General features: G+C 38.2%; 1 protein-coding gene across 1 annotated transcript in view; it reads right to left on the reverse strand.

Moving 5' to 3' along the window:
• THSD7B (thrombospondin type 1 domain containing 7B) overlaps positions 1-12,235 on the reverse strand; it is a 1,104,189-nt gene that overhangs the window by 703,674 nt on the left and 388,280 nt on the right. Inside the window, exon 6 of the mRNA XM_042782491.1 lies at positions 4,056-4,253. Within this exon, the coding sequence (XP_042638425.1) occupies positions 4,056-4,253 (198 nt within the window). The remainder of the gene's footprint in view (positions 1-4,055; positions 4,254-12,235) is intronic.

The raw sequence follows: 12,235 nt of genomic DNA on the forward strand, positions 1-12,235 counted from the left end.
AAATGTTAAAAAAAAAAAAAAAAGATTACAGCCAAGAAAACCCAAGAGCAATGGGTTTGTTTATATAAGTGGCAAGAAACAGGAAAAAATAAATAAAAAGACGCTGTACAGAATTATACATAATCCTTTATCATAAAAAAACAAACCCAACCCACTGCCATCGAGTCAATTCCAACTCATGGAGACCCTGCAGGACATAGTAGAACTGCCCCATAGGATTTCCTAGGCTGTAAATCTTTATTGAAGCAGACTGCCTTATCTTTTTCCTGTGGAGCTGCTGGTGATTTTGAACCACCAGCCTTTTAATTAGCAGCTAGATGCTTTAACCACTATGCCAATAGAATTCTTATCATAGCTATGTGGAAATTACTTGGGTGTTGGGCAGAGGTATTTTTGCAAGGATGTCGAATATTCCTTTTTGTATATTGGATGCCAGGAGTGAGTCAATATGAACAAGCCCAAAAATGAGACACAAAGCAAGTTACCCTCGCAAATTAGAGCAGGTCTCAAGTCTGAATAGATCTTTTTTTCTTTTTTTTTTTAATCATAAAAAGGACACATGTCTTTTAGTCTCATATATTTATATATAAATAAACTGAAATAAAGGGCCTATGAAACAATTGATAAGCTCACAGTGATGAAAAAAAAAAAACTATCAAATGTTATAAGAAAGAAAAATCACAGGAGATATAATAAGTATACCTAAAACCTTTTGTTTTGTTTTTTCTCCGAGCATTTAAATGAGTGCCCACAGTTCTGTCAATTCCTGTAGCTATAGAAAGACCCTGAGAATATGTGGAGAGTAAAACAGCTGCATTACTCTGCCAGATCTCTGTCATTAATCATCGAGAATCACACAGAAGCTAAATCGTGAAAAGTGCAAGCCAGACCACATTTTCAATTTCTCACTGGACAAAAGACTGCTTCAGTTATCAGGACGCCAGCATGTTCCTATAACTATAACTGTGACTGTTGCCCTACAAATGATCAAAAAGTCATCCAGGTATTTAAAAACCACAAAGACTTCATAGAGCTGATATGAACAAGTATTTATTCCTACTTCTCCCAATAGAAGTCGAGAGTGTAGGTCAAGAGCTGAAAATTAGTCATTTCACAGGAATAAGCAATAAAGCTCTTGAACTGCTGTAAAATGGCTAAGTGATACCTCTGCAATTACTGTAAAAGGCACATCACTTATTGTGAAAGCAATCATCAGCCCTATGGACATAATATATCATGTCTGCCAAACCGCCAATACCTGCTAAGAGATGACAAAGGGTGATAGTCATTTGTCATTGAGTCCCAACCAAACAAATGATCTTCCGGTTTCTCAGCTGGAGGTTAAAAGGAAGCTATCATTATCATTATCCTAATTCTCATTATTATTTTTCATTTTATAAAAGAACATTCTTTGCATAATTCCCCAGGGACAAAGTATGATAATAAATGTACATTATAAACAAGAAGGTTATAGATTATTTTGAATTGTTATGTATCAGACACTTCAGTAATCACTTTTCTATAAGTAATTTAATTCTCACAATCTCAAGAGTGAGAGGTAGGATTTATTACCCCCACTTTGCAGGAAAGGATACTTACACAATTTAAAATCCAGTTTTTAAACCTCTACATTAAACCCATTGCCATCAATTTGATTCCAAATCATAGTGACCCTAAAGGACAGATGCCCTATTGGGTTTCCAAGGCTGTAATTTTTTTTTTTTTTTTCAATTATGATTTGGGTGAAGGTTTACAGAGCAAGTTCATTTTTCCAGACAACAGTTCATACACTTTTTTTTTTCCATGACATTGAAAAGGCTGCAATCTTTATGAAAGCAGACTGCCACATCTTTCTTCCATGGAGTGGCTGGTGGGTTCGAACTACTGACCTTTCAGTTAGCAGCCAAGCTGCTTACCCACTGTGCCACCAAGGCTTCTTGCCTCTATCCTACTCTCCCCAAATCCAAAGAAAAGCAATACAAAAACTATCTTATTAGGCTCTGTTACTAAATTATGTATGTGTTACCACAATTAAAAAATTATTTGGTACTACAAGAAGTAGCCACTATTCGTTTAAACTATTTAGAAAAGAGAAGTGTAGCAAATACAAGGTAGTTTTACCCTCTATTTAGTAATCAACTGCCTGGATTCAAGAGTTAACAAATTATATGAGTTGATTAAATGTATATCTGCCCAATCATGGCAGCAATTAAAGGAAAAGAAGGAGTAAAGGAAAGAGAAAGGGAGGGATGAAAGAAGAGAAGGAAGGAGGAAGGTAACTCATGTTGTATGACAACCCTGTGTGTATGCTAAAATCCATTCTGAATCTGCTTTATAATTTCTTTCCATTGTATGGGTTATTTCCAGGGCTTCCAACAGGCATGTTCCAGTTCAACTTCCTGCTGACAATTTGCATTTTCACTCCAGATATACTGAATTGGATCTACCTATTAATAAGCTCACCAGATGATTCTCGTGTATATGTAGATTCTGATTCAGTATATGTGGAGTGGAAATGCAAATTATCAGTAGGGGGTAGAACTAGGATGAATCAGTTGGAAACCTTGATTATTTTGTTTCCATAAAACAATACATTTCACTCTGTTGTTGTTGTTGTTGTTATGTGCCTTTGAGTCGGCCCCGACTCATAGCGACCCCTCCTTGGGTTTCCGAGGCAGTATCACTACAGAAGTAGGATTGCCCAACCTTCCTTCCGAGGAGTGGCTGGTGGGTTTGAACCGCCAGCCTTCTGGTTAGCAGTCAAGTGCCTTAGGCACTATGCTACCAGAGCTCCTATAAAACAATACATTTCACTCTACACACACCAAAAACATTATTAATGAGGATTCTCATGGCAAAGCTGATTAATAGACATACTCTATATCCTTCCAAGATCCTGATTTTTCTAAAGTGCGAGGATGAAAGTTTTAAATGTCACCTTTCACATTTTTGTGTGACTTAAATATTTTCTAAATCACCCTTCATTTCAAACAAAATGATTGTATTAGAAGCCTGATCAGTGATCAAGAAATGAAACCACTATTAATAGTTTTGCAAATCCTGACAACTTATATTTAAAAATGGTTCTTTAGAAGTGTTAGTATTATGTTTAGAACTCATTCTAGTCTGATGTTAAATAAATATAAATAGATACATATATATGTGTGTGTGTGTGTATATATGTATGTTTATATATAAACATATACACATAAACCAAGCTGACTGTCTTTGAGTCATTTAGAATCATAGTTACCCCTCCTTGGCTTTTCGAGGCAGTATCTCTACAGAAGTAAATTGCCCAATCTTCCTTCTGAGGAGTGGCTGGTGGGTTTGAACTGCCAGTCTTCTGGTTAGCAGTCAAATGCCTTAGGCACTACACCACCAGAGTGCCCATACACACACAGACACACACACACACACACATATTGTTGTTGTTGTTGTTATGTGCCATCGAGTAGGACCCGACTCATAACGACCCCTCCTTGGGTTTTCGAGGCAGTATCACTATGGAAGTAGATTGTCCAACCTTCCTTCTGATGTGTGTATATATATATACATACACACACACACACACATATATACATACACACACACACACACACACACACATATATAAAACGTGGAAGGAGGGAAGGAGTTGCAACTCTGGAAACTTTACAAGGTAGTATTTGTTCATAATATCTGAAAACACATTATACATTGACTTCAAACAAGCAAAAAACATTTTTTTGTGTTGATAAGATGAAGACGATACAGGAGATTACTGTTTTCTGTTTGCCTTGATAAATTAAAACTCAAAAAAATCTCTAGGTTCATTATATAGCATTTATGCATAATCAAAAAATGTTTGTGTGTGTGTGTGTGTGCATGTGTGCTGGCCTCAGATTAAGTCATAGTAGCCTACTTTGCAGCAATGGATCACCTAACTTGAAAGTAAATATTTAACAATAGAAATGTTCTGTTCTCTCCCTGGGAAAAATGCCTGTCAAAAGAAATGGCTATGTATCATTTGGCTAACAACACTTCATACCACTTTTTACAACACTGCCTCATACCTTGGTCATTCTGGCAGATGGCCTTCAGGATACGATGCCCCAGACCACATTTTCCATGATCAGGGATACAGATCCCTTCAGATACCAGCCATTGATAGCATATTGCATCTTCACAAGGAACAGATTCCACCAAATGAGGGCAATGTCCCGCTGGCCCTGTGGGTTCCATGAGGACATGGCGCTGCCTCATTCTAAATCCTAAAAGAGAGAAAAACAGAGTTTCACAGGAGTCCACAATTATCTGACAAAGGAAGAATTCAGCAGTTGGGTACGAGATGAAACTTTCACTGGAACACAGCTCTAAAGAGTGTATTAGTTGATGTGTTTTATTTTGCTAGGGATAGGGAGAAGGAGAGAAGGAAATAAAATGAAAACAAACTAGAGCAGGAAATCTGTCTTCCAAGAATTTACAATGTAAAGTTAGAGAGAGTAGGCTTAATGAAATGAAATAATAAGTAGCATATATTCAATGTATCTATCAACCAAAAAAAGTAAGTGTAGACTCGCAGAAATAAAAAATGGCCGAAAAATACCAACAATAGATGAATTTGTATCTTAATTTTCCTGTTGTTTTTGTCATTTTTGTTGATCTGCACTAAACTGAAATTCACCAGCACATTGAAATATCTCTGGTGCCTGACCATTCATAGTTTTCTGCACTGAGACTGCCTACATCACTTCACTGAGCATCCCATATCAACCTGTGTTGTGAAAACAGCCCCTCTGTGGTTTGGCTAGATGAGTTCTACCCTGACTAGACATGGGTTCCTGGACTATAATTCAGGCCTACAGAATCACAAACTCAATATCAACAGGAGTCAAGCAGGAACAAAATGAGGGAAATGGGTCAACAGTAGACTGTAAGGAACGATGGAGTGTGTAATGAAATGGAGGATATGTGGTTTCTTTTAAATGTTGTTAGTTTCCATCAAGTTAATTTCCACTCATGGCAACCCTATGTGTGTACTGGAGGACTGCTCCATGGAGTTTCCAAGCCTGTGACCATTCAAAACCAGATCACTAAGCCTATCTTCTGAAGCACCTCTGGATGGATTTAAACCTTCACTCTTTGGACTAGTTAAGTGCTCAATCATTTACACCTCACAGTAATCTTTTGCTTTTAGATGGCTGGCTGTTATTCAACCTCCCTTGCATGTTGCTGTGAGAGATTGTGGACCCTCTCTTGCCAAATTTTCTGAATTTTGTGTAAGAAGTCAGGCATCCAAATTTTGTATGCATTCTTTTTAAATGAAATTTCTCTTTTTTAAAATTAAAAACTATTCACGTTTTATTTTATTTTAGAAAATGAGCTTTAAAAAAAGTGATTAGAATTAGACCCAACTCTTTTGTCTCTAAAATTTCTATTCAGGCTCTTATGATATTTCACTTCTAAAACTATTCCTACCTTCTACAGTTCTCATATCTTTCTTTCATTCTTTAATACTCCAAATTCAATAAACTAATTAAATTTATTTTTCTTAGGAAAATTGGTTATTTTTCATGGGTAGCACTTTAAGGAATTACTATCCATCCATTTCTTAAGATTCTGATAGGACCATAAGAACATGTGAACATTCAATTCCAAGAATGAGAGTTAGATACCTCAGTACCCTTCCAGTAGGACCAGGGAGAAGGGCAAATTTGGGAGGATGAAAAGTGACAGAGACAGGTACAGCTCTTTCACAGTTTTCTTTTCCCACCAGTGGTAAATGAAATGAAAAAATTACAAGCTCAAAGTGTAGTTGAAGAAAAACACTCCTCTTCAGAAGCACAGCCAAAGGTGTTAGGACACAATTAATAAAAACAGTGGCTTTAGGCCACAAGAGGGAGCTATGCTTCCTTAGAATTGTCCAGGTCTGGGTAAGTATTTTGGGAGCTCTGGTAGCATAGTGCCTAAGGCACTTGACTGCTAACCAGAAGGACAGCGGTTCAAACCCACCAGCCACTCCTCAGAAGGAAGGTTGGGCAATCTACTTCCGTAGTGATACTGCCTTGGAAACCCAAGGAGGGGTCGCTATTAGTCTGGCCCGACTGGACAGCACATAACAACAACAACAACAAGGTAAGTATTTTAGATAGTAAGAAGTGCTTTATTGGGGTTTTCTTGGTGTATGGTAACTGACAACCTCCCTTTAAATGAGACTGTTACTTTAAGATCAGCCACCTATTGGTGCCAGTCAGTCATCCACTACCTTCTTGTTCTCTTTCCTGTGGCATTGAAAATTAAGATCAGGGTGATGAAAAATAATTATATCTATCTATTTATCGATATAGATATTGCTTCTGGCCTGCTTCATGGCTACCTGTCTAGTTCAAGTAGTCAAAATAAACCATGAAGAAAGCTTCAGTTCTCTTCCTGGGCCACTTGGAAAAGAAACATAGGGAACATACAGAACTCTAAACTATACCTGATGAGCATCAAACCACAATGACCTCTGAGCTCTTGATGTCACACAATTTGAATGATCTCTATTGTTAGGTACAAAGCCAATATGCTACTTATTTTTTTATGTTTGTGCTTATTTAGTTTTTGGTTTGTTTGTTTGTTTTGTTACAATTTATTTGTTTAAGCAAGAAATGGTTTGGATCCATGTGATTTATAATTATATTGTTTAGTTATAGGCTCAGAGATGAGCAGAGAAACTAAGCAATCTTTATTTAGGGATTTAAGGTATCCAATTGCAAGGAGCTTAATGTCATTGAGGCGTATGTGTCATTTCCCTCTATAAATCAAATAGCATCCAGCTCTCCATAAATCTATAGATTACATCTTCTCACTCAATAAATTCTTTCAGTCTTTTCATTTGTGGTGCCCTTGTCTTGACTCTAACTAGGATCAAATCATAGTGCAAGCTCAGTGTGAAATAAAATCCTTGGACTCTCTTGTTAGTACTTAACTTTAATCACATATTGGCATTCATGCCTGCAAGACATCAGGCTTCCCCAAAGTGCTGCTCTCCTGAGGCCAGGCAACCACTCGACTTCATTTACCAAATTCCATATTAATCAGGTAGTAAACAAGTTGTTGTCAAGCCAGTTCTGACTCATGACAACCCCATATGTGTCTGAGTAGAGCTGTGCTTCATAGAGTTTTCAATGACTGATTTTTTGGAAGTAGATCATCAGGCCTCTGGGTGGACTAATACTTCCAAGCTTTTGGTTTGTAGCCAAATGCACTGAACATTTATACAACCCAGTGACTTAATCAGGTAGTTGTTGTTGTTGTTTACTCGGGCCAGACTCACAGCAACCCCTCCTTGGGTTTCCGAGGCAGTATCACTACGGAAGTAGATTGCCCAACCTTCCTTCCAAGGAGTGGCTGGTGGGTTTGAACCACTGTCCTTCTGGTTAGTAGTCAAGTGCCTTAGGCACTATGCTACCAGAGCTCCCAATCAGGTAGTATCACTCAGTAAAAATTAGCAACTGTGTGCAGATCACTATACTGTCCTTTGGGGAGCCATGGGAGGAACAGAGCATATAAATATACTCTTTACAGAGCATATAATCTAATAAGAGGAAAGGCACATGCATTAAATAAGCATCGACCCTACATTATGACTGTGACAGCTACTTTACTTACATTATGCAAAATTCACACTTCCTCAAAACAAATTCATGAATTACTATTCCCATTTCACATATTTGGAAAGTAATTCTAAGAGATAAATAACTTCTCCAACAGTATATTAAAACATTAAATGGACGTGTATGAAATTTAGTCTGAACCATTTCCTCTACACAAGAAATGAGTTAAAGTCAGCTGTTTTGTACTTTGTATGCTAGCCCACTTTAAAAAAGTGGTGGTACCTGAAAGTATCATTGGTCATTTCATGAAACTAAAGATCTGCAGATTGAATAGTGAAATTCTGGGGACAAGGTAGCAGGAAGGAGTTACAGTAATCTCTGCTTTACCACAGATTGACCTTTAGTGAAGTTCTAGTGCTTCAGACTTTGGTAGCATAGTGGCTAAGACACTTGCCTGCTAACCAGACAGCTGGCGGTTCAAACCCACCAGCCACTCCTCGGAAGGAAGGTTGGGCAATCCTACTTCCATAGTGATACTGCCTCGGAAACCCAAGGAGGGTTTGCTATGAGTCAGGTTTGACTCGACGGCACATAACAACAACAACAACAGTGCTTCAGAGATTTTTTTCTGAATCCAAGTTTAGGTTTAGTGTATAGTCTGTTGGACTCAATTGTTGGTTGCCATCGAATTGAGTCATATTCATGGTGACCTCATGTGTGCAGAGTAGAACTGCTCCATAGGGCTTCCAAGGCTGTGACCTTTTGGAAGCTGATTGCCAGGACTGTCTTCTGAGGTACCTCTGGAGGGTTTGAAATTTTGGGCCAGCAGTCAGTGCTAACTGTTTGTGTCACCTAGGAACTCCTTATTGGACAAAATTGGAAAAGATTAAACAATGGGTCACAGAGAGGAAAAGGAAGAATATGGATGACAGAAAAGGGATCAATCATTTTTAATGGATGCCTTGGAAGAATTAAAGTAAGGTAGGGAGGATTAATCCCAGGCCAACTCTCTATTTCTGCATGTGCTAGTGGCCTAGAAATGTCTATATAAGCTTCCACAAGGCTATCCATGAGCCACACCGTGTCTCTACACCAACCCCACTGGGATGGCTTGAAGAAATACCCAGCAGGTTAAACAAAGATAACAGAAGGATGTTTCATCTTTTTTGTTTGTTTGTTTTTGTTGTTTAATTGTGGAAGATATGTATGCAACCATGTGTCATTTCAACATTCTCTGTGAGTACAATTCAGTGGCATTAGTTGTATTTATCATGTTGTTCAACCATTATCATTATTTGCTTCCAAATATTCCCATCACTCTTAACAAAAGTTCAGTGCCCCCTAAGCAGTGAGTTCCTCTTTCTCCCTCCCTCCCACTCACCCATGGTAAACACTAATACATTTTGGCCTCTATCTTTCTAAATATTTCATGTAAGTGTAATCAAACACTATTTGTCCCTTTATGACTGGATTATTCCATTTTAAGCACTACAATGATCTTTGTGGGCCCTGTTATTGGGTTAAAACCCCAAAGTAAAAAACCCTGACCAGCCTTGAATCTTGGATTTCAATTCTTTAAAAACCATTCCTGAAGGGGTAACACTTTACATCTTCATTACTTTACACCCTGTTGTGAGTACAGAAAACAAGAAGAAGCATCAATGTGGCAATGGTAAGAAAGAGGAGTCTCAATGCCTACAATGAGACATGGGCACAAGACCTCATAAGCCCCAACACACACATGGACACGGGGAAACAGTGAAAAAGAAAAAAAAAAATTCTCTTAGCATACATATTATCTCTGACAAAAGAAAATGATATAGACTTCTCATTAAAGGTGGATCCCATCTATCTGGCACAGATGGAAAATGGAAATTGTCCCCATTAATACTGTATAAGATCTAAAACTTGTCAGAGTTTTCCTACTTTTGACTCAATGGCACCTAACAACAACAACAGTACATAATCTACATTGATTTGTTTCACAGAATAAAACAATTTCTTTATAGAGATAGACATGGTTTCTCAATTTCAGAACATCTTTTTCAATGGATATTTTTAGAGTCTTAGTGTTATGGTTGGGAAGAGGGATGTGTATTTCAGAAGTGCGTGAAGTCCCTGAAGCCCTACCACATAGGTGGTCATCTATTCTAACACAATATGGAGAAGAAACCATCCAATTCTGCCTTAGAACAACTTCTGTAGGCAAAGTTGCCTTTCTGAAATATATCTGAAAGGGACAAGGATATTATAAAAATGTATGTCTATATATCAAAATGAATTTTTTTAATTCATCATATCTATTTATAGAGTTTATCCATCTTCATTTTTTCAAGTGATTTTTCTTTCATATATCTGCAATTATAACTCTCTGGAGATGTCTCAAAGATAAAGGTATAAATGAAAAAACCTGATCCTATTTAAATTTCTCTGAAAGGCGTTCTAGCTTCACTTGACAACTACTGACCTGCCGAGCACAGGTCCCCTTGTTTGCCTGTCACAGAGCTGATAGAAGGGTGTGTACAACAGCTGTGTACAACAGCATATTTTCTAATGCACTGTGAATAGCTGACAGCCATACACTTCAGGTAACTTCTGATTAAATGACTTCTGATCAAGAATAGCATGAATATAATTTCTATAATAACCAATTTCTTGTAGTAAACCCACTGCCATCTAGTCGGATCCAACTCATAGCAACCCCTCCTTGGGTTTCCTAGGCAGTATCTCTATAGAAGTAGATTGCCCAATCTTCCTTCCAAGGAGTGGCTGGTAGGTTTGAACTGCCAGCCTTCTGGTTAGCAGTCAAATGCCTTAGATACTATGCTACTTCTTCTCAACTCACTGCCATCAAGGTGGATCTGACTCAGCAAACCCTCTTTGGGTTTCTGAGGAGGTATCGCTACAGAAGAAGATTGCCCAACCTTCCTTCTGAGGAGTCTAATCAAGGCAATAACACAGTGCCTAGGATAAAGAGCAGTGAAAGGAGAAAAGTAATTATCTCTGACTTTCCACACTTATTTTCTTCTTGTTTGCTTGCATTTTCCTCACATACTACATCTCAACATATATATGAGACCCTGGGTGGTATAAATGGTTAAGCTCTGGTGATTGGCTTCTGAAAGGTCACAACCTTGAAAACCCTGTGGAGCAGTTCTATTCTGCCCATGTGAGGTCACTATGAGCTGATGCCAAGTAGGAATAACAATAAAGAGAGACAAAGGAGATAACATATCTAGGAAAGTATGAGTGTCCTAGATTTCCTTTAGAAGGTTCACTGCATTTCTTCCTGATAGGGAATTCAAGTGTGATGCTAACCATTCTAGTTTAAATCCCAGTCTTTTTGATGTTTAATTCATTAGCCTACGTACCCCAGCCTCCATGGAATTCTAAACTACATGTTGTTTGTGCCAATCACTGACTCTGGTAAAATCCCTGATGGGATCATGCCAGAGAACAACACTGAGAAGATCTCAGACCTCATGCTCACAAATCAGTTGCAATAACTAGGAGATTATTTATCATCATCATAATATCCTTGGACTCCTTATAGGCAAAGAATCTTTCACCTAGAGGGAAATTGTCAGGATATTTTCCCCCAAAGAGCAACTATAGGCAGGTGGTCCTGGCAAATTTTTAACAAAACCTTAAAGATCAAATTTCCCCTTGTTCTGAGGAAGCATTTATAAAATAGAAAACTCCTAGACCTGAATAACAATATTGTGGTGATGGTCTCTCCTGTCTGTGATCACTTAGAGCCAAGATAAGATAATTTAGCCTCAATATGGGCCCTATCAAAGTCCGCGGGCAGTGCAAAGAGTTAAGCATTCAATCACTAATCAAAAAGTTAGCAGTTCAAACCCACCCAAAGGTGCCTTAGAAGAAAGGCCTGGCAATCTCCCCCCAAAAGGTCACAGTCTTGAAATCCCTATGAAGCCGTTCTATTCTGCAACATATGAATCACTGTGAGTGAGAATCGACTTGACTGCCATGATTTTTTTTTTTTAAATAGGTCCTGATTCCCATTAACCCAACATGTCCTAATTTCTTAAGGAGGCCTCCTTTCCACTACCACTTCCACCCTTTCTTTCAACCCCCAAGGCTGAGCCTCCCTTTGAAAGTGAAAAGATGCTATCTGTTTTGGGGGAGGGGGGTAAGGAATACTTCCTAGTTATCTGATATTCTCTAAAGGTCCTGGGTACACCCATCCTTCCTCACAAAACTGTAATCTTCTTTCTCTCTCCCCTCAGGCAATTAGTTGATGTTAAGCTGCATCTTATGACCCATTTATTTGGTAAACCACTTAGTTATTTGCTGTCAAGGGTAATGCTTAACACTGGTCAATGTGGAGAAGCCATGAGCCTGAACTGACTCAACAGCAACAGGTTTGGTTTGGTTTAGTTTTGAATGTGGTGTAAAATAGCAAAATAGGCAAATGACTGCTCCATTAACCTTAGGGCTTGCAGTGCAGTGAATTACTTGGTAGGCTTTTCTAGCCATAGTCTTTTTTTTTTAATTTTATTTATTTTTATTGTGCTTTAGGTGTGAGTTTACAGAGCAGTTTGTTCTACATTCAACATTACATGTATATTTAGTTTCACTCCCCATTTACTAACCCCAACGCCAACCAAGTCTCCTCCCCTCTCTGCCCAGTA

The sequence above is a fragment of the Orycteropus afer genome, unplaced genomic scaffold (assembly GCF_000298275.1).
Source record: "Orycteropus afer afer isolate SDZICR_OR568_19922 unplaced genomic scaffold, OryAfe1.0 scaffold00342, whole genome shotgun sequence".
Classification (NCBI taxonomy): Eukaryota; Metazoa; Chordata; class Mammalia; order Tubulidentata; family Orycteropodidae; genus Orycteropus; species Orycteropus afer.